The sequence below is a fragment of the Macrotis lagotis genome, chromosome 1, assembly GCF_037893015.1.
Source record: "Macrotis lagotis isolate mMagLag1 chromosome 1, bilby.v1.9.chrom.fasta, whole genome shotgun sequence".
In the NCBI taxonomy this organism is placed as follows: Eukaryota; Metazoa; Chordata; class Mammalia; order Peramelemorphia; family Peramelidae; genus Macrotis; species Macrotis lagotis.
The window spans coordinates 37,478,618-37,501,987 of record NC_133658.1 but is presented as its reverse complement, the minus strand read 5'-3'; the positions used below and the strand labels follow the sequence as shown (position 1 = coordinate 37,501,987).

At 41.3% G+C, this 23,370-nt stretch overlaps 2 protein-coding genes across 4 annotated transcripts in view; both read left to right on the top strand.

Annotated features, from left to right (window-relative positions):
- Nucleotides 1-1,275: 1,275 nt before the first annotated feature.
- LOC141495923 (uncharacterized) lies at nt 1,276-15,636 on the top strand. 2 transcript variants are annotated; one of them, XM_074197830.1, is made up of 4 exons: nt 1,276-1,369; nt 4,933-5,059; nt 5,680-5,775; nt 10,179-15,636. In XM_074197830.1, exons 1-4 carry the CDS (start codon nt 1,337-1,339, stop codon nt 12,119-12,121), a joined length of 2,199 nt encoding a protein of 732 aa, XP_074053931.1. In that variant the 5' UTR covers nt 1,276-1,336; the 3' UTR covers nt 12,122-15,636. The 2 variants fall into 2 exon arrangements, with proteins under 2 accessions (XP_074053931.1, XP_074053940.1); XM_074197839.1 differs by lacking the exon at nt 5,680-5,775.
- A 2,282-nt stretch (nt 15,637-17,918) lies between these two features.
- Nucleotides 17,919-23,370, top strand: part of LOC141495908 (uncharacterized) — a 29,369-nt gene continuing 23,917 nt past the window's right edge. Inside the window, exon 1 of one of the 2 annotated variants that reach the window (XM_074197784.1) lies at nt 17,919-17,966. The gene's annotated coding sequence lies outside the window, so the exon portion shown is untranslated. Of the gene's footprint in view, nt 17,967-17,987; nt 18,031-23,370 lie in introns of those variants that run through there. The other variant, XM_074197794.1, reaches the window with a different exon arrangement.

Genomic DNA, 23,370 nt, shown 5'->3' with positions numbered 1-23,370 from the left:
TCAAAGGATGTGAATAGTTTATTTACTTTTCTCATGATTCCAAACTTTATGAGAACAACATCAGAGCATTAGTGTTCCTGTCTTCCCTCTGGCATTCATTTTAATTCATTTCAGCATTGATTTAGCACCTCCTGTGGGTCAGAACCTATATTAGACTCTGGGGAATAAGAAAATGAAAACCAATGTCCCTCCCCTCAGACCTTTCTGGGTTGGGACTGATGCTGCTCATCTGTAATTTTTTTTTTTTTTTGCTGCTTTACTGGATGTAAGACAAAACTGTTTTCATGTCTTAGTAATGATTTCTTATATTGTCATACATTGTTGATAATTTGCACTTTTTTTTTACCTAAATATTAAGTGCCTTTGGTTTTATGTCATCCATGTTTTCCAATATACCCATCTCTCCCTCTGGCCATAAAACTGACCCAAGTAAGAAAGAATTTTTAAAAGAATGTTTAGCAAAACTGACACTGCAAAATGTATTTTTGTTCATAAAAAAAAAACTGTCACTGCTCCCTTTTCTGGATATTTCCTTATCACCCCTTTAATAATGTTCTAGAATTTTTCTGAGTATCAAGGTAGAATACATTGGCTTATAGCTATAGTCTATTCTTCCCACTTTTTTTTTTAATTGAGTAAGCCTTTGCCCTTCTCCAGTACTGGGACCCCTTACATTCTTAAGGATTGAACTTTCAGAAGTTAATAGTATCAGTGGTTGACTTAGGGAGTTCTTATAAACCTTGTGACATGACTTTAACTAAGGCAACTAAATAACTTTTCTTACTACCTCCTTACTTACAGTTTCAACTTGCTTTCAACCATATATTCCTCTACTGTCACCAAGTTTACCTTCCATATAATTCAACTAATTAATTTCTCACATATGCAGCAAACCAAATAGGACACTGGAAACATTTTTCTCTCTTAAATGAGGATGTAACTGAATCTTATATTCTTTATCATATTATAGCACAAAGTAGAAATTTCTAAGCATTCAATCCATGTCTCTCAATTCCCCTTTAGGAAGCTCTGGTCTTTGTAACTTGCTTTGTTAGAGATAGAACCAGTACCTTAGTAAGTAATATCCCTGGTCCTTCTCTTTGATTGGAGGAAGAGGTTAGATTGTTACTAGATTCCTTTTGACTTCATTCTTTCTGTAAATTACGGACCATGAAATTCCACCCAGATAACGTGTAATTAATTTCATCCTGGTGAGTTTTTGAATAACAAGGCAGAATTGAATTCTTTAATAACTTATTTTTTCTTCCTCAGCTCTGGCTTCTTAAGATTTTTGATTCCCTGCCAAAGAAGAGTCGAAGGGGAGGAGGAGGAGAAAATGACTACTGGGCTTCTGATAGCTGGGTCCCAGGTGAGCCAGCATTCCTTTCACTCTGTGATATGCTTAAATATTCTTCAAAGTGTGGGTAGATTTCTTTCCCTTTCCTTCCATTTCTATAATCAATCAAGTCATATCCAAGGACTAGAAGACCTAGTGTTTTCTTTCAGAAGATCAGAGTTGTATTATATGGGTGCTATAGGATTGCTAAAATCTATAGATTATAGATCTGGAAAGCATCTCAGGAAGTGTGTGATCCCTGAAGTCAAAAAGATGAATGTGGGAGAGTAGAAAGTTTGTGGGATTTAGCATCAAAGAACCTGGGTCTGAAATCCTGTCACTGTCACTTCTTTCCTGTGTGACCCTGGAAAAATCATTTACCTACCTGCCCTCATTGTCTTCTTCTGTAAAATGAGAGGGTTTGCCTCGATGGCTTCTGAGATCTTCTCCACCTCCAAGTCTAGTATCCTGGGGCCTTTCTCTAGTTCACCAGCTGCAGACCTTGGCACCTGATCTTCTCTTTCCGTTAGGTAGGGAGCTTATTTTGGTCCACGATGATTCTCTTTAGGACTAACCATCTGGATCAAGATATTTTAACCTTTCACTGAGTTCTGAATTCTGAATTCATATGTTCTCTTTCCTTTTATAAATAAACTCTCGTAAAAAATGTTTTTGAGGCAAATGAATATAGTTGTATAGCATTTGATGAGGCCCAAAGACTCCAACTATTGAGCAAGATTCACTATTTGAGAAAAACTATAAAGAAGATGGCAGAAGGGGTGGCTAGGTGGCACAGTGGATAGAGCACCAGCCTTGGAGTCAGGAGTACCTGAGTTCAAATCTGGCCTCAGACACTTCTTAATTACCTCGGTGTGTGGCCTTGGGCAAGTCACTTAGACCCAATGCCTTGAAAAATCTAAAAAAAAAAAAAAAAAAAGATGGCAGAAACTAGCTAGAGACCAATATTTCACACCTTTTACCAAGATAAGCTCTAGTCTAAATAAACACTTGACTAAGTTATAAACAAAGTAGAGAAGTAAGAAAGAAATTAAAATTCAGATCTTTGTGATCTGAGTGAATTACCAATGATAAAATAGATAATTTAATTTTATAAAAATATAAAGATTTTATACCCAAGAATGTAGCTAAAATTAAATGTAAATCAAGAAAAAGAAGGGGATGGAGGGACTCTATGGCAGGTTTCTTTGATAAAGGCTTGATAATTAATGAATTGATTCAAATATCTAAGAAAAACTGTTCCCTAGAAGAGAAATGATTAAAGGAAATGAATAGGCAATTTGCAAAAGAAAAAAATTCAAGTTATCAACAGATATGGAAGAAGTGTTCCAAATTACTAATAATAAGAGAAATTCAAATCAAAACAATTGTGAGGTTCTACCTTATATCCATCAGATTTACAAAGGCAATGTAAAAGGAAAATGACAGTTGTTAGAGGAGCTGTTCTATATATGGAGCTACTAAATGGTCTAGCCATTCTAGAAAACAATCTGGAACTATTCCTCAAAAATCACTGAACTTAAGATTCAATGAACTGGGTTTTGATCTAGCATTTGGAGCACATAAAGAGATTCATGTGCAAAAATAATGATAACAAGAGAGCAACTTATACAAAATCTACAACATTGTAAAATCAATGTGAAAGGCATAAGCATTCTTTTCAATGCAATAATCAATCATATCTCCAGAGTGAAGATGCATTCTATGTCTTAGAAAAGCTGTGAGGGACCAGATATGTAGAATGAATGTACATCTTTAGATATAACCAGTATGTGAATGAGTCTTACCAGACTAGAGCCCTGGGCTCTGATAGGTCAACTTTGCCTTATCTTGCCTAGAACCAAACCTTCAGGTCACTTGCCATCTCTTTCTAAACCATGCCATTTTGCATGTGTCTTAAAAAGTTAAGAGAGCCATAATTTCTGGGTCATTAAACATTTTATGTATAGTTAACAAACAATTAATAAAAAGGCTGGTCATTTGTCTATCTCTGATAAACCACAGATAGATCATGATGACCTATTGAGGCATATATGCCCTTGAAAGAGCAGGTGTTCTCGAGAGACAGCAATCAACTCTGATGAGTGAACAATTAACGAGTAAAATGAATATTATGATGACAGTTTATCATATTTTAATAAAGGGTTGGGGGACCACAACTGATCATGCCACTCTTACTCCAGGCTGCACAGACACAACACACACACACACACACACACACACACACAAACACACACAATCTCATTGTCAGCCCAGTTCTTTAGGGACTGATTTGAGCTAGTAGAGAATGAGGAAATAGTTTGGGAAAAAGTCCTGGATCACCCCCAAAATAATTGGTTATTAATATGAAAGAAATAATCATTTCCTCTTAGTCCCCTCCCCCTTTCTAAAAGTTCTACTTTATGTGTAGTCTTCCTCCGTTGGCATGTAAGGTCTTTGAGAGCAGGGCCTGTCTGGTTTGCTTGTATTTGCCTATTCCTACTATGCGTAGCACAATGTCATGCTTATTGACTTACTTGTTACTAGGGTTCAGCACGGGATGATATGGGGCTTCTCTTTCTCTTCAGATAGGGAGAGTTTGTGGAGAAGAATGATGAATAGTGATAATGATACCTCCAAAAAAGTATAAAGAAAAAGGCAGGTATTGAAAATAAACAAAAAGAACAGAAATAAATTCAGAAAGAGCTGCAGACAGTCACGGCAATATTTCATATTTGTCACCTACTTTAAGAAACAAGGTGTATATAATATAGATTCATTTATTAAGTTTCCTCAAGTTGTGGTCTATTGTTAAGTTAGTATATTCCTGTACTGTAAGAAACGATAAGCTTATTGATGTTAGGAAAACATGGATAGACTTAGGCAAAATCATGAAGAATGAAATGAGCAGAACCAAGATAACGTTGTATATAGTAACAGTAATATTGTTTTAAAAACAACTTTGAATGACTAAATCCTTTTGATCAAATTAACTACCTATGAAAGAAGATGCTGTCCAGATCCCAAGGAAGAATTGATAAATAGCAGTATGTATAAAATAATTTTAAATAGATATGTACCTATACACATATATGTTTGTGTCTAATGGAGACCATTTCTAGGCAGGGGTGGGGCAAGAGCAGAGAAAAAATTAAAAGAGTCACATGATAACTTTATTATATATCTAAAGGGAATAGCAAGTTATATACAATAGAGTTGTAATTTAATGTGCAGTCATCCTTTTTTTTAAAATTCTACTGAGTTATAGAAATATTTGTTTTATTTCCTAAATTAAAGAGAAAATAAATTTAAATTTTTTTTAAGTTTCTCCAGTCAGTGTGCTAGATGCTGGGAATACAAAACACATGTGACATTTAAGAGTAAAATACTTGATTCCCTGGAAACTTGACATAGGTAAGGACTGATAAGTTTGCCCTTTGGCAGTAAAAGGAATTTTTTAACATGATATACAATCTAACGTAAGATACAGAATAAGGGGTGCAAGAAATAATTCGGTTAATGCCATCTTCATACTACTATCTTCACGTATCCTTCATGCTCCATCCTCTGATGAGCAGGAATGTCTTTTGATATTTCAGAAAACACTGACCTTCCAAGATGTGGCTATAGAGTTCACCCTGGAGGAATGGGGGCTGTTGGAACCTGCTCAGAAGGACATGCACAGGAATGTGATGCTGGAAAACTATGAGAACTTTGTTTCCCTTGGTAAAGACAGGTTTTTGTTCTATGAATCATCATCTATCCATTGGAATGTCTTTGTATTCTCACACCTTCAGAGTTATGGGATACCTGAAGTGTTCTGTTGAGTTTTGACTCAGTGAGCAGGATTATTCTCCTGACTGCATATTCTGTTCAAAGATTCCTAAATCTTTGGTAAAGAAAAACATACAGGGTTGATCCTCTCTCTTTTCACATGAAAAAAGGTTTTAGGTTTTTGATTTTTGAACAATTTGAAACGAGCAGTTTTACTATGATGTCACCAAGACTTTTTCTTCTTGACAGTCTGTTTCTCTAGTCAGAGATTCTCCACCAACATATTAAGGACATAAATAGTTTACCCACTTAGCAGGAAAAATATTAAAATGAGCTCATTTGAACTCACATCAATCATCCCCCCCCCCACATTTCTACTTTATATATTGTCCTGCTCCTTTAGAATATAATCTCTTTCTAAGGTCCTCATATTTTCTAGAAATATAACGTAGAACATTTTTCAAAAGTTCTTCCTAGTATACTCTCCAGTTCCTAAAGAGAAAAAGGCTAAGGTTGAATTCTGAGATGAATCTCTGATCTCAACACTCTTCCATTCATTTCCCTATGGGCAGGCCTTCCGGTTCCCAAACCAGCTCTAATCTTTCATTTGGAGAGAAGAGAAACATCATGCCTACCAGCAGGAGAAATCCTAAGAAGTCCCTACTCAGGTGAATGAATTAACAAGCATGCAGACCGAGACCTTGCAAGCAGCAGCTGAGCAGGGCAGGGTGGCCCAGCTTTGAAGGGCTACTCTCTTCAAAGACCTCCAGTCTGTGGCCAGCTAGCCTGAGCTTCCTCCTCTAACCTCATAATCTACTTGGTTTTCTCATATTTTCCTCCAGTCTGAGAGAAAGAGGTGTTCCTCCTTAGTAATGCCAACCCTTCCTGCTTACTCTGGATCCAATCATTTTTGTGTTCCCTCCTATCATTCTTCTCTTCTTATCCTCTTAATCTCTCTTACCTTCAGATGTAAGTAAGCTTGACCTATATTTAAAGAACAAAGCCTCTGCTGGTCCTTGTTTCCTGTTTTATCAGTGTTTTCATCATCTATCATCTATCTCCTTTCTTTGTGAGAACCAGCATACATTTTGCTCTGTACCTTCTACTGCCATTTCCTCTTGTCTCTTTTCTTTCTTGAACTTTTGTAGAACAGATTGCCTTCTATTCTCACTGCCTAATGGAAAATGAACTTGGAATGCCATTTAATTCCATGACATTAGCAGTATCTTATGGATATAGTTTACCAAGTGCTTTCTAAGCCCACAGAGTAAGGAATGAAAAATTCATTTTCCCTTTAGATAGATGATGAGCATCAGTGAGCTTTTGACTTGCCCACAGTCACCTAATAGAACCTTCTGTCCAGATGTTCATTTTCTGAGCTCAGCACTTTGTCCCTTTCTTTCCACTGCACATATAACACTCCTTCTATTTACCTTATTCATTTTCCAAATCTGCATTGTTTACAGTTTTCACTAGCAATTGATGACATTTTGGAGGCCTGTTGTACAGGAGAGTCCCACTCAAGTACAAGTCATGCTAGGTGATCTTCCTTCTCTTAGATCTTTGATAGTTATCCTTAACTCTGCCATGATGAGGCCTCTCCTATTATAAAGTATCTTTTACTGTTGTTTGGAAAGAGAAAACCAGACCACTGGACTAAGTGGCATGAGAAGTGAGGCCTCAGTCTTACCTAGATTGGTAGAAGAAACAATGAATGTTTTTCCTAGGGAAAGAGAAGACTTTGGAATGATCATGTGAAGGGCAAGGAAAGCCAGATTCATCTTGTTTTCCTTGGCTTTCGAGGGCAGAACTAGCATCAGTGGGTGGACATCACAGAGAAGATGATACAGGGGAACATTTTGTATGAACTGGTCTTTCTGCTGGTGGAATGGAGCTCCTGGGATAGTGGTTTCCACTAAAGAGCAAGCAAAACTTAAATCAGACTAGTACTTTCATTCAGGTTCCAAGTTCAAAATGCATGACGGTCTTGAGGACCAGAAAATCCATTTAAAACCATATTCACAAATTAAAGGATATACCTCAGAGTTTAAAAGGATATAAAAAGGATTGTTGTCATTGTCCATGGTTTCCAGGTCAGAAAGTTCAAGAGAGAAGACAGTCAGAGGCAGCTAGGTGTCACAGTAGGGTCAGGAGGACCTGAGTTCAAATCCAGATTCAGACACTTAATAATTGTCTAACTGTGTGATCTTGGGCAAATCACTTAACCCCATTGCCTTGCAAAAACTGAAGAGAGAGAGAGAGACAGAGAGAGACAGAGAGAGACAGAGAGAGAGACAGAGAGAGACAGAGAGAGAAGGCAGTCATCTCAGCTGCCAATTAACTTAGAAATACCTCCCCTTTCTCCCAACCAGAGTTAAGTCTCTTAAACCTCTGGAGGGGTGGAGGGAGGGAGTGTAAAAACAAGAGTCATACCATGATAAAGGGTAGCCAGTCCCTGAATAGGAAGTTCATCTGATAATAGGTGATTTAAATTCATCCAGGATGCTTGTTGTACTTGGATCCACATAGACCATCTAGATTCAGGTGTTTCCTCAGCCTGAGGGCTTATGTACCTCTCAAATCCCATTCATGAAACATTATTACATTTTGTTATTATACTCTTTGGTAATAAAGGTCACAGTGTAGTCATAAATAAAAATTAAATTCTGTATGTAGCCCTCACAAGTTTTTGTTGAACAGTGCTATCCAGAGATTGCACATGCAGAGGGATGGGCCCACCATCATTAAAAAAAGTACCAAAGAAACAGAGCCCTATGTAAGCATGATAGTAAATTGGTTTTATTGGGGGCACTAACCTAAAAGGCCAGTTATGGTGGTGGTAGGATAGTGGTAGATCTCTGGGACACACTTAGAACAGACTAGAAATTGTATAGAAACAGAACAAAGTGGTCTCGTGCAAGCTTCTCATAGGGAAGAAGTGTTTCTGCTGTTTTCATTATGATACCCAAAGTAATGTTCCCACAGTCTTGCTCCCATTATACAGTACACTGTTACTATCTCGTTCATTATTCTGGGTATTAACTACCTATTATCCATTGTTTTTCCCCTCTCATTTCCAGAAACCAAATAACAATTGAGCAATTCTACCTTCTTCCTCTTGTCAGCTAACTATCCTCCCATCTATCCTAAGCCTCACCCTTCTCTCTTCTTTTATCCTTTTTCTTCAAGTATGGTCCAACAAAGTCAATCTATTTTTATTAACCTTTATCTTAAGCATTCTTGACACAATTTTTACAGAACCAGTCCTTGTTCTTATATCCATCATCTGTTGCCTGCCCTCACTTCCATCTTATATGCAGATCTTTTGACAGTCTCAGTTGGTTGGTGAGTTTCATGTTCATTTTCATTCATCTTTCTCCATTAACTCCTTTTTCCTTCTCTTTGGCATTATTTCCCTAGCTGCTATCTTTTCAGCTCAATACTTCAACAGATGTTTGGATAATTTAAGTTTCTCATCCTTATATTTTCAGTGCCAAGCTTGTGATCCAGTTCCTACATCCATAATCTGCTTTGGTAATTTGTAATTCTGAATAGATGTATCTTTGTTTCAACAAATTTCAAAATTTTGAGGTCGCAAAAGGAAATTTTTATTTTTATTAGCCATGGGATTTTAAAAGTTCTAGCTTCCTAATTATATTTTACCTGCTCCACTCTCCTCTTCTTTCAATGCTTACTCAGGGATCTCTTACCTTCTATTTTCTTTGGCTCCATGTTATCATTCCTTGGCCATGCATACAACTTATCACCCTCCTTATTTGTTATCATCCTCCTCAGGCCATACATACAACTCTTTCCTAATCAGAAAGAGCATCAGGTTTTATTTGTTTGTTTAAGCTCCAGATGTACTGTTTCCTTTCCTTCTAACACTGTGATACATTCTTCTACTCAACAATTTCTTGACAAAGGGAAGGTTTCCTTCCTACTATCTGAGATACCTTTCTGTCCCAGATATCCTACTTCTGTTTTTTTCTTTCTTTCTCTCTTCTGAAAACACTTCATTTTCCTTGATTACCTATAGTGTGTCAAAATGTTCCTTACATTTGGAACATATAGTGTCCCTTAGTAATGGTAAAACAGAAGTGGCGTACTCAATGTAAATCACTACAAATGAGCCCTGTTCTCTCTACCCATTGAGTTTCTCTGCTATTTCTGAACTACTTGTGGGTATTGTCTTACTTCATTCCCCTAAAGATCTTTAAGTCCTTATCAGCTCTTTAACTTGATCTTCTCTCTCTCTGCTTCCTTTTTTACCCCCTTCATATGGATCAATTTTTTTTTTCCACCCAAGTGAACACAAACTATACATTTACTAATAGAATCCTAGACTTTGCTCAGGTTTGGCTTAGCATTTTGAAGTCTATAGTTTCCAAACTAAACTTGTTTCCCTTTATGGAAATTCAGATGTATGTAATCAGTTGCTTTCTTTCTATCTCTTCATTTATTTTGGACCTCAGTTCTTTGTTAAAAATATTTGTTCTAATTTGTGTAATTATAATGACTAAGTTCAACTCAGGAGAAGAGAGGAAAAAAATGTTTTTCATATATTGGTGGCAATTTCATAGTGTGAAGTATGATTGCATATACTGTCAGACTTGGTTTATGTGTTGGTTTTGCCTTTTTTATTCTTTATTGCAAGGGATAGCTCATTGGGTAGTGGAGAAGGTGGGATATATATGAAAATAATATGATATAAAAACAAATTATGTCATTAAAATATCTCATTTTATTTGTAAAGCACTCTACATAGGGACTAATATATATAGTAGGCTCTATATAAATGTTAGTCGTTGTTATTATTTTTGTAATTATTATTATTAGCTATACTAGATAGATCATTATTTTCATAATAAAGGAGACAGTATCATGAACTAATCTATGTTTTAACATAGGGATAAATCAATATTTTTTGTTATTGTCTTTAAAAATGATCTCAATGTGCTTTAGTTTTATCTGAAGTTTTATTATTCCTGACCATGGTATCCTTTTGATCCATTTTTAATTACTTGCCCTTGGAGATAGATATTAATGCCACTTCTGCTGTTATTTTCAGGCTTTCTTGTACAGAAGACAAATTGTGAAAACACAGAGTCAAGTCCAAAGCAGCCTACTTCTATGGGAGAATCATCCAAGGAAAGACTCAAAAAGGCTGGTCCTTGGGATTCTAAGTTGGAAGAAGCTTGGGATTGTAATATCAGGTTAAAGAGGCAGAACAACAACCAAAGGAGACCATCCAGACGATTAAGAGTTATTCATAAGAATACTTTTAATGAGTTAAATACTAATGAATATAATACATATGAAAAAAAGGTCAATCCAGCATCAAGCCTCATTTCACAACAAAAAGTTGCTATAGAAAAATGTCTTTATAAATATGATACACTTGGAAACAGTGTCAAACTGTGTTCAGACTTAATTAAGCATAACAGAATCTCCCTGGGGAAGAAACTCCCCAAGTATAATAATTGCAGGAAACCTTTTATTTACTATTCGAACCTTATTCGATATCATAGACTACATATACAAGGAAAAGACTCTAACTATAATCAAAGTAGCAAAAATTTTAGCATCAACACCTCATGCTCTACTGTACATCAAAAAATAAATACAGGAGAAACCCCTTACAAATGTAACGAATGTGGGAAAGCCTTCAAGCAGAAGAAATACCTAAAAACACACAAGATAATTCATATTAGAGACAAATCCTTTGGATGTAAAGAATGCGGGAAAACCTTTAGCAATAATCACAGCCTATCTCAACATCATATAATTCATACTGTAAAAAAACCTTTTGAATGTAATGAATGTGGTAAAGCGTTCAGTAGTAAGCGATATCTAATTGAGCATCAAACAGCCCATACAGGAGAGAAACCTTATAAATGTAATGAATGTGAAAAAGCCTTCAGTTGGCATGCAAGCCTCTATGTACATAAGAGGGTTCATACTGGAGAGAAGCCCTTTGAGTGTAAGGAATGTGGGAAAGCCTTCAGCAAGAAGGTGTATCTTATTAGACACAAGGTAATTCATACTGGAGAGAAACCCTTTGCATGTAATGAATGTGGGAAAGCTTTTAAGCACTATTCTTCCCTTATGCAACATCAAAAAATTCATACAGGAGAAAAACCTCATAAATGTCACGAATGTGAGAGAGCCTTCAGACAAAAGGCACATCTTGAAATTCATAAGAGAATTCATAATGGAGAAAAGCCCTTTAAATGTAATGAATGTGGAAAAGCCTTTAGGAATAAGGTATACCTTAATACACATCAAGTAATTCATACGGGAGAGAAACCCTACAAATGTAATGAATGTGGGCGATCCTTCAGGCGGAAGGCACACCTGGAAACACATAAGATCATTCATACAGGAGAAAAGCCCTTTGGATGTAATGAATGTGGGAAAGCCTTCAGCAGTAATCATCACCTAAATCAACATCAAACAATTCATACTGGAGAGAAACCTTATAAATGTAATGAATGTGGGAAAGCCTTTAGCAGTAATCACTACCTAACTCAACATCAAACAATTCATACTGGAGAGAAGCCTTATAAATGTAATGAATGTGGAAAGCCCTTCAGTACGATTGCTCGCCTCCAAACACATAAGCTAGTTCACCCTGGAGAGAAACATTTTGAATGTAATGAATGTGGGAAAGGCTTCAGGTACAGATCTGGCCTTATACGCCATCAAAGGACTCATACTGAAGAGAAACCCTATAAATGTAGTCAATGTGGGAAGGTCTTCAAGCGAAGCTCATCTCTTATGCAACATGAAATAATTCACACTGGAGAGAAGCCTTATAAATGTGATGGATGTGGGAAAGCCTTTAGCCGAAAGGGAAACCTTGAGATACATAGGAGAATCCATACTGGAGAGAAACCTTACATATGTAGTGAATGTGGGAAAGCTTTTAGGCATAAAGGAAGCTTTAATGCACATAAGAAAATGTATGTGGGAAAGAAACACTTTGAATGTAATGAAAGTGGAACAACCTAGAAAAAGACCAAATTGTTATACATAATAGAATTCATAGGACAGAGATATCCATTAAACATATGGAACTTAAGGGAAACTTGCAGTGCAAAAAAAATTTAATAATTCATATTATGGAGAAACTCGATGAATGTGGTTTGGCCTTTAGCTTGAAGGGTAACCTTACTGAAAACTTATACCTGAGAGAAATATCTCTAGTGCAATGAATAAGGGAAAGTTTCCAAATGATGTAGAAACCTTAAGGATTATTAGAATTAATGCTGGAAAGAAATTTTCCTAATATAAGAAATCTGATGGAGCCTTTAGAAATAAAAAAAGCAAAGCTTCATATTGAAAGGAAACACTTTTTAAATTTTTTTATTGATATTTTATTTTATTTTTCCATTACTTGTTATGAAAATTTTTCAACATTCATCCACTTGCTTATTTATAAGACACACATTTTTCTACCATCCCTCACCTCAGTGGCAGTCTAGTAAAAGTTATATATGGTCATTTGTGTTTAACATGTTTACATATTTGTCATTTTGTGTATGAGAAATTAGGACAAAGAGGAAAGAAAGAAAACCATCGGGATAGGAAGGAAAACCATAAGAGAAGTTTTTTAAAAAATGAACATAGCATCCATTCAGATTCTGTGATATTTTGTTTTGTTCACTCTGAATGTGGATCGCATTGTTCATAACAGGTGTCCCAGGCCTGTCCTAGATGTCTGGACTGCTGAGAGGAGCTGCATCTCGCATAGTTGATCAATTCACAACATTGTTGTTAATGTGTATGATATTCTCTTAGTTCCACCCTATAGGGAAAACACTTTCAATGCAATGAATGTGCAAGCTTTCAAATAAAATAGAAAATTAAAGACCATAGCAGATTGCATTCTAGAGAGAAGTGCTTCTTGAATGTAATGAATGTGAGATTAATTTCAGGCTTAAACAAATCTGTTAACAAATAAGATCATTTTTACTGTAGAAAATGTGTTTCTTTTATTTTGTTTGTTAACATTTAGTGTGTTTGAAAGAGCCTTCTAGAGTAAACCTACATCTCCTTAAATGCTATTAATATCCTTTGGTGCTCAACAAAAACAAATATTGCAGATTTTGTTTGTGTGTGTGTGTGTGTCTGTGTGTGTCTGTGTGTCTGTAAGCATTCGTGTACAATCATAGTTTTTAGATAAAAGCTTCAGAAAATTTCACAGAATTTCAGAATTCTTGTAGAAGCTTGTGTAATACAACCTATACTTGGAAAAGAATCCCTTCTACAATTTTGCCAAATGGTAACCTGGCTTTTGAAATCTTCCAATTAGAGCACATTTTTCTAATTTTTTGGTCTGCCAAGGGAAATCTTAGACTATCTGTTGTGTAGTTCCAGAACTAAGAACTGGTCCAGCCCAGTAGGTGAAGACTATTTGCACTTGTGGTAAGGTATGAAAGAGTCCTTAGTGGTCATCTAATCCAAGCTGATTTCACCTTAGTTTTCTTTTATCTGGTCATCCCAGAGGGGAACCCTCTGTCCTCCTAGGAAGAGATCCTCTTATGCCAGAGCACTATCACAAAACAGTTTGATATTTTTAAAAAACTTGCTTTTTTTCCAGTTTTCTTATACTTCATACTCTTCCATGAACCATACAATCCAACTGTATTGAACCCCTTGATGTTTCTTTTCAGTATAATTGTCTTTCCTCAGCTCTAATCCTCTCTGGCTTCCTTCAAGATGAATCCCAAATGTTACTTTCTGTAGGAAGTCATTTGTTATCCTCCCACTTTTCAAGCCTTCTTCTCTTAAGATTTCCTTCCATCACATCTGTATATATGTTTGATGTACCTATTTTTTACATCTCAGAATGTAAGATCCTTGAAAGTGTGTACTGTCTTTTTGAATTTTGCCTTTTTTGACATGCCTAATACTTATTGCAGTGCCTAGCACCTTTTTATGTTTTCTAAGTCTCTTTCAAGGAGCCTATGTCTTACTGGTAGATCTAGGGAGAGAATACCAACAAAAATGGGACAAGAAGGGAGAAGAATTTGGAAAAGACTGTCCAGTAGAAAATGGCAATTGAATTGTTTTGAAGGAAATCAGGGATTCAGGGATGTGGAGCTAAGGAAAGCATTCCTACTACAAGGGACAGCTTGCCAAAAGATAAGAGACCAAGTTGAGTTCAAGAAACAGCCAGTTAGGCTGGCTCAGACTTCTCTGACCATGGCCCAGCCAAGGCTGCTTGGCTGTTCTTTTATCTCTCTCTCTCTCTCTCTCATCCTTCCTTATGTCCTGTAACCTTTTTAATAAATTTTTGTTTTATTTCCACCTGTGCTTTCCTGAGTCTAAATAATGATTCCTCATAGGCATAACCAAACCCAAGTAGCCAGTGGCTACATTTTGGCAGCCAACAAAAGGATTCTCTCTACACAGACTGGGAAATTGGATTGAGCTCCATGGCACTGTCCTTAGCTCCATGAGCAACAACTGAATTACGATTTTTCTTTTCTGAATCTCTTATACCAAATGACAGCCTGGAACATTCTTGGTTCTCTTTAGTGCTCAAACCACCTGATGTTCTGGTTTATAGCTATATAGCTCCAAGACCAGTCTTTACAGGATGCCAACCAGCTGTGCCAGCCAATCATTTCCTGGACCCTGCCTCAATGAAGCCCTCACTGTAATACATTCATCTCCAAATGGACTCTGAAAGGCCCAGAAGACTGGTCCTAAAATGACTGAGGTGGGAATGATGCAGGGAAGGAGGAAGAGAATTTGAATGTAACAGAATTTGGGTGGACATGTAAATTGACTTGAAGCAGAGAATTATGATTGTAACAGAAATAATTATAATTTTGGGTGGGGACCCTCCCCATTCTTAAAGTACCATTGTTTAATGTAAAATTTTTACCTTATCTCCTTGGGTTTTACTCTCTACCTAATTGTAGGTCAAGTATAGGGGAAGGGAGTTCACCTTTTGCCCTCTAGATGAGAGGCAAGACATAAAAACCTGAACTGAACTCAAGTTCAGGGCTGGTTCAGTCTTCCCTGACCATGGCCCAGTCAAGGATGCTTGGCTGTTCTCTCTCTCTCTCTCTCTCTCTCTCCCCCTTCCTTATGTCTTATAACCTTTTTAATGGATTTTCATTTTATTTCCAAAAAAAAAAAAAAAAACCAGCCAGTTGGTGAGTTTGGTTGGAATATAGGCTGAATTAAAGAGGTTTAATATGCAATAAATTTAGAAAGGAAGATGGGAACCAGATTGTGAAGTGCCTTAAAACACAGGTGAGGGGATTTGCATTTGGTTCCAGAGGTAGTAGGTGCCACTTGAGACATTAAAGATGTTTTGACATCAGTTACTTTCAAAAAAGGAACTCCCCTCAACTTCCATAGACCTTTACCAAACAAACAAAACAGTTAAGTAAAAGCATAAAAAACAATGATTGCAAGTGATTATATAGGCAAAAATCCACTTTTTGTGTCTTACTGTTTGAACAGAATGAAAGAATATGTAAATTATTGTTAATAACATAAAACCAACATTGTACCATGAGACCTTAGGTTTGTTGTATTTTTTACATTGTCTTCATTTATGTTGTAGACATTATGACATTCTTTTTATTTCTTTTGCACTCTAACTATTCAAACAGTAAACATTTAATGAGCATCAACTACTGTGCTAAGTACTGGAGATACAAAAGGAGGCAAAAAACAGTCCCTACCCCCAAAGGGCTCACAATCTAATAACTTCTTGCAAATCTTCCCATTTTTGTCAATTCTTCATGTCCAGATTTCCTTATTGCATAATAATATTCATTTATATTCACATGGAACAGTTTATTTCAGTCATTCTTCAACGTTATATGTCCCCAGCTTTTGGTTATTAGAATGAGCAATTGCTATGCATATTTTGGTACACATAGAATTTCTCTTTTCATTCTTGCCTTTGTCAAGCCACAAGCCCAAGAGTGGGGTCAGGTAAATAGAAAGATAGGCATAATTTCCTAACTTCTCTTGTATGAGCCACATTGTTTTGTACTCACCACCATCAGTGAATTAGTTTGCCTGACTTCCTACAGCTCCTCCAACATTGTCTCAATCTTAATTTCTTTTGAAAACTAAACTACCTAGCATTCCAACATTACTATAGAGAGTGCAACTTAAGATGGTCTGGACAGGTTAGAATGCCAAAAAAACTTTTAAGGAGAACTCACACAGGGCAAGTGCTCACAAGGGGGTCAGAAGAAGCAGTATTGAGACACCCTGTAGGTCTTGGAATTGATCGTATAGCATGGGAGACGCTGGCACAGGACTACCTAGCATGGCGTGTCCTCGTCAGAGAGGGTTGCTGGCCTCTATGAGGAAGGCAGAAGTGAAGCAGCTCAAAGGAAATGTGATATTCTGTAATTTTAGAGCACCCACCCCAGGGGTTCACATGGACTATTTGTGCCTAACCTGTGGTAGAGCATTCCGAGCTCCTACTGGTCTGATCAGCCACAGTAGGACACACTGCAATTTGTCTCAAAGTGATGTCAATTTATCCTTCTTTGATAAGAACCCTTTCTTTATACTTTTTGACCACTTGTGTCTTAGCTCATAATCATAAATTTTGTATCAAACACTTTGGATATAAAACTTGTATCAAACCTATGTAGTGCAAAGATTTTTATTATAATCTGTTTCTTTTCTGCTTTTGGCTCCATTTATTTAGGCAAAAAACACCCCCCAACACCTTTCAGGGCTTGGCACTGTGCTTGGTTCCTGGTGAGTGCTTCATAAACACATGTTCTTTCACTGATTCTTTTTCCTTCTCTGCATCTGGTTATGCCATCTCCTCCTATCCACAGGTGTGGATGATAGAATTCAGCTTCCAATCGTCCTTAATTGTTCTGTACTCTGGTATCTTCTCCTTGTCATTCATTTAATTGAAATTTGTGGTAGGTGGCATGAGAGGAGCTCAGAGTGGGAGGACAATGCCGCAACTCTTGGAGATGCGCAGGATTCGGGGGCAAACCTTTGGCGCCACTCTGGGGTGCCGGGGTACAGACACAGGGCCTTGCCCCCCTCCCTGGAGCTAACCCTTGGGCTTCCTCACTTTCAGGTTTTTGCAAGGCAGCGGGGTTCCACACGGCTGGGTCATTGTGAAGGGTCTGGGGCCGCATTTGCACCCAGGTCCTCAGTCGGGGCTCCAGCCACGGGAGGCGGCGTATTCCACAGCACGCGCCCGCGGGCGCCCCCAGCGCGAGGCGCATCCGCAAGGGGCGGCCGGGGGGCGGCCGGGGGCGGCCGGGGGCGGCGGGCAGTCGGGGCTCCTGGGGGCGGGGAGCCCCGGGCTCCCGGCACCCTCTTTCCTTCCAGGCGGGGACCCCGCCCCCCGCCCCCCGGGAAGGGGAGGGGGCGCCAGGCGCGAGAGGTCGCGCCGCCGCAGGGAGGAGCCGGGCGCCCGGCAGCGCGGCGCGGAGCCCGGGGAGGCCCAGGGAGAGCGAACGCGGCGGCGGGGGCCGGCGGGGGCCGCTCCCGGAGCGGGGGAGCCCGGGGACCCCTAAACACTGGCGGCCCCACGGAGGAAAATAAAAACCCTGGAGCAGATGCCGGAGGACTTGGCTGGCGCGCTTGCGCAGAGGCATGCCGCGGACTACATTTCCCAGAAGGTCAGGCGGCGGCGCCTCCGGGAAGCACCATCCCTTTCCCAGAATCCACCCCGAGGTCACCGCCCGAAGCACGCATGTCCCGCCCGTCCCGAGCCTCGCCGCCCCCGCCCCGGCGGCTCCTGGTCGTTGTAGTTCCGGGCTCGCTGCGCGCAGGCGCGGCTGGGCGGCCAGTGGGCGGGGCAGGGCTCTCCGCCCTTCCTTCTCCGCGGAGCTCGGTGCAGGTGAGCCGGGGCGGGCAGGGAGGTGCGCGCGCACGTCGGGGCCGGAGGCAGCGAGCGTGCGGCTGTGAGTGCGGCGGGGCCGGGCGGGGCCGCCGGGAGGGGGCTGGGCGCGGGGGAGGGGCGGACTGCTGCGGGACCCGCACCCCCATTCTTCTGCTTTGCTCCCGCGCCCCCCGCCCCTCCTCCCAGTAGCCGCCCGGCCCGACCCCTCCACCCCTTCCTCGTCCCTCCTCTTCCCCCTTTGTCCGCCCCTGCCCCGAGCCCCTCTGCCTCAGCTCCTTCCTCATGCTGCCCCCTGCTCCCCATCCTTCCGACTTCCCCCTCTGCTTCCCCTTCCCCCGTCTGTTTCCCCCTTCCCCCTCTCTGTTTCCCCCTCTGCTTCCCCTTCCCCTTCTCTCTTCTTCCCCCGTCTCAGTTCCCCCTTCCCCCTCTCTGTTTCCCCCTCTGCTGCCCTTTCCCCTTCTCTCTCTCTCCTTCCCCCTCTGTTTCCCCCTCTGCTTCCCCTTCCCCTTCTCTCTCCTTCCCCCTGTCTCAGTTCCCCCTTCCCCCTCTCTGTTTCCCCCTCTGCTTCCCTTTCCCCTTCTCTCTCTCCTTCTCCCGTCTGTTTCCCCCTTCCCCTCTCTGTTTCCCCCTTCCCCTCTCTGTTTCCCCCTTCCCCTCTCTGTTTCCCCCTTCCCCTCTCTGTTTCCCCCTTCCCCTCTCTGTTTCCTCTTCCCCTTCTCTCTCCTTCCCCCTGTCTCAGTTCCCCCTTCCCCCTCTCTGTTTCCCCCTCTGCTTCCCTTTCCCCTTCTCTCTCTCCTTCTCCCGTCTGTTTCCCCCTTCCCCTCTCTGTTTCCCCCTTCCCCTCTCTGTTTCCCCCTTCCCCTCTCTGTTTCCCCCTTCCCCTCTCTGTTTCCCCCTCTGCTTCCCCTTCCCCTTCTCTCTCCTTCCTCCTGTCTGTTTCCCCCTTCCCCCTCTCTGTTTCCCCCTCTGTTTCCCCTTCCCCTTCTCTCTCCTTCCCCCTGTCTGTTTCCCCCTTCCCCTCTGTTTCCCCCTTCCCCTTTCTGTTTCCTCTTCCTCTTCTCTCTCCTTCCCCCTGTCTCAGTTCCCCCTTCCCCTCTCTGTTTCCCCCTTCCCCTCTCTGTTTCCCCCTCTGCTTCCCCTTCCCCTTCTCTCTCCTTCCTCCTGTCTGTTTCCCCCCTTCCCCCTCTCTGTTTCCCCCTCTGCTTCCCCTTCCCCTTCTCTCTGTTTCCCCCTTCCCTCTCTCTCTCTGTTTCCCCCTCTGCTTCCCCTTTCCCCTCCTCTGCTCCCTCTTCCCCCTCTCTGCTTCCCCCTCCCCCCGTTTCCCCTTCCCCTTCTCTCTGCTTCCCCTTCCCCCTCTCTGTTTCCCCCTTCCCCTTCTCTATTTCCCTCCTCTGCTCCCCCTTTCCCCTCCTCTGCTCCCCCTTCCCCCCCCCTCTCTCTGTTTTCCCCCTTCCCCCCTCTCTCTCTCTGCTTCCCCCTTCCCCCTCTTTGTTTCCCCTTTCCCCTCCTCTGCTTCCCCCTTTCCCCTTCCCTTGCCCCCCTTCCCCCTCTCTCTGTTTTTCCCCTTCCCCCTCTCTCTTTCTCTGCTTCCCCTTCCCCCCTCTCTGCTCCCCCTTCCCCTCCTCTGCTCCCCCTCTCCCCTCCTCTGCTTCCCCTTCCCCCCCCTCTCTGCTCCCCCTTCCCCTCCTCTGCTCCCCCTTTCCCCTCCTCTGCTCCCCCTGCCCCTCCTCTGCTCCCCCTTTCCCCTCCTCTGCTTCCCCTTCCCCCCTCTCTGCTCCCCCTTCCCCTCCTCTGCTCCCCCTTTCCCCTCCTCTGCTCCCCCTTCCCCCCTCTCTGCTCCCCCTTTCCCCTCCTCTGCTTCCCCTTCCCCCTCTCTCTCTGCTCCCCTTCCCCCCTCTCTCTCTGTTTCCCCTCCCCCCCTGCTTCCCCCCAGATTTAAGTGCCGTTTTTGCTGTCTGATCTCATTTTGCTGTTGGTGGAATAGCGTGTGAGCTTAGACAATCTGATCATCATTTATTAAGCACTTTGCCCGTAGCCGCTGCTGCAGGGGGAAGGGTGACCATGAAGGGGAAGCAGCCCCTGCTCTGGAGGCGCCTCTCTTAGAGCTTGGGAGGACCCCCGGTTCCATCAGGGCCTTCCTCATTAAAGGAATTTCCACTTGACTTAACCAAACAACCCTCATCCTTCCTGCCTTGCTCAAGGACCTTCTGAGACCAGCAGTCACCCCCTTCTTGGAAGGCAGCTCATTCCAGTGTTTGACGTTTCTATTCATTAGTAAGGTCTTTTTGATATCAAGCCTAAATTTGCTCCTTGTCATCCCATGACAGATAACAAACCTAATCCTGTTTACACGTGACAGTCGTTATATCCTTCTTAGTCTTCTGTTCTTCAAATTTAACCTCTCCAGGGCTTTCAGTCCGTTCTCCTGTGACATACATTCAAATGGCCTCCAGCCATTTAGGCTGCCTCTCTTTGGACAATCTAAGATTAGCATTATTCTTAAATTCGGATGCACTATAGCTGAGGGCACAGTATGAAGGAATTGTCATCTGAAAGTCCTTTCTTATTGCACCACAAGATGATATGAATTTGGGGCTACCATTCAACTGTGGTCCCATCGAACCTCTTCCCCACTAAAACCCCGCTTTTCAGTCTTATTCACCCAGTTGTTTTCAGACAAACTGCCTTCTCCCTCCTGCTTTCTGGTGACTTCTGATCTCATGGCCCCTTAGGTCTTTCCCAATCCACGACCCCTGCACTGGCTACATACACTCTGTCCTTTCACCCCTTGTCAGACCAGTACAACCCTTCACTTTGTCTTTTCAAGAGTGCCTTGTCCCCTTATCCTATCTGTCAGGGATCCTACCTTGCCAATCTTAGCTCTGGATTTTCCTCACCGTCCACATTGCCTTCACTCCTGATGTGTGCCCATTAAAGAAGCTTGAGAAAATCATGACGACATGCTGGCAGGGTCCACTTCAAATTTATATTGCATGATCTCACCTGGGCCAGCTGCAGTCCTTTTACGCTTCCCTAATTAACTCATTATCTCCCTCACTACAGCCATTCTACCAAATCCCTTTATCCCATACCTCTCCCAGTTCCCCCACTTCCCACCCTCTTAGCTGAGAACCTTGTCTCATACTTGACTGAAAAAACTGAAGGCCATTCTCCAAAGCTCCCTTTTCTCCCCTTTCCCTCATCTCACATCTCTAAGTCACCTGCCACTTTGTCCTCCTCCTATTTCACAGGAGGAGGTGTAGGGCTAACCCTTCTACAGGCATCAAATGATCCCATTGCTTCCTGTCTTCTCCAGCAGATTTTCACTCTAATCTTCAGTCCCTGGCTATCAGCTGCTTCTCTACTGCCTACAAACATGCTTACAACTCCCCTATCAAAAACCCCCTCCCTTTATCCATCAGTCCATCCCTGCTAGCCAGCTTCCTAGATGTTTTTTCCTCCCTTATCAGCCTAAATTTAAGGAGACTATTTACAAGCAGTGCCTCCACTTCCTTTTCTCTCACCTCTTCTTAACTCTTTGCAGACTGGCTTTCTGTCTTATTGCTCATCTGAAATTTGCTTACTCTAAAGTTACCAGTGACTTAATTGTCAAATATAATGGCCTCTCAATCTTCATATTTCTTGATCTTTCTTCAGTCTTCAACACCATCAGTCTTTCGTCTGCATATTCTCATCTTTGCAGGTTTTTGTGATACCATTTTCCCCTTGTTTACCTCTGTCTTGTCTAACTGTTCCTTCTCAATCTCCTTTGCTGGATCTTCTTCCAGATTATTTCTTTTAACAATCAATATTGTTTTTACATGTAACTGGAAAAATAATTAAATACATTTTAAATAAAATACATCACACTAACAATGGGTATTGTTCAAACTTCTCTGTTCTTTGACCATTTTCTCTTTTCTCCCTGTAATGTTTCATTTGGTGATCTTCTAACCTCACATGTTTACACTATCATCTCAATACAAGTACTGATAGTTTTCAGATTTGTCCAGCCCTAATCTTTCTTGAACTCTGCTCTCACACTGACAACTGCTCATTAGACATTTCAAACAAGATATGTCCTAGATATCTTAACACATATGCAAAACTGAACTCATTCTCTTTATCACCAAACCCTTCCCTCTTCTTAACTTCCCTAGGGTAACACCATCTTCCCATTCACACAGACTCACTACCCAGGTATCACCCTCAACTTCTCAAGCTTTCTCATTCTCCTAACCAGTCAGTTGCCTAGTCTGTTGCTTCTACTTTTGTAGTATCTCTCTCATATATGCCTCCTTTGACACCAATACCACCTTGGTGCAGACCCTCATCATTTCACATCTGGAATATTGAAAAGCTTGCTGATTGGGGTAGTTAGGTAGTACAGTGGATAGAGCCCTGGAGTCAGGAGGACCTGAGTTCAAATCCAGTCTCAGACACATAATAATTACTTAGCTATGTGACCTTGAACTAGTCTTAACCCCATTGCCTTGTAAAAAAAAAACTAAAAAGAAAAAAAGAAGCTTGCTGATTGATCTCCCTAACCCCATCCTTCACATACCAATCCACTTAACTTTCTAATTGATCTTCCTAAAACACAAGAGTAAACATATCATTCCTCTCTCTTCAGTCAGTGTTTGCCATCTCCATTATCAAATATAAAATCCTGTGGGATGGTCAAAACCCCTTATACCTTGACCCCTTACCTTTACAGTCTTCTTACACCTTAAACTCTCCCCACATACTCTGCAATCCAGAGGCCAGGTACACATGTTGCCTTGTTGTTCCTCAACCTAGACACACCGTTAACTAAATCCACACAATTTCCTGGATTATCTCTCAGCCTGGACCAAATTCATCTCTCATTGTAGTTTCCTTGGCTTTCTTCAAGTCTCTGCCAAAACGCCACCTTCTGAAGGAAAACCTTTCCTTCTTCCCTTTAATGTTAGTGCTCTCCCTCTGGTGACTTTCTATACTTTGTCCTGTATATCACTTATCTATGAATAGTTTTTTGCTTATTGCTTCCTCCACTAGATTTTAGCTCCTCAAGAAAAGGAATTACAATTTTTCTTGGTCTCCCCAGCCCTCACATAGTCACTAGATTGAGGGAGAAAGTGGAAATCAGGAAAAGCTACCTGTTGTCCTTAGAGGAAACAAGGGAATCTACAAAGAGGACTCCAGGGAGTCCATTGTAGCATGAAGATGAGACACAGACAGTTAGTTTGGCTAGATAGACCAGAGCCAAGTGGCACCAAACCATTGCAGAAGTAATGAGAAAGGAGTGAGCAGAGAAGGGGTGTTGTTGGATCTGTACTATAGGCTGCTTTGTGGAAGATGGAGTGAAGAGGAAGGCTGACCATTGAGAGACCATCATAGCAGTCCAGAGGTGAAGTGGGAG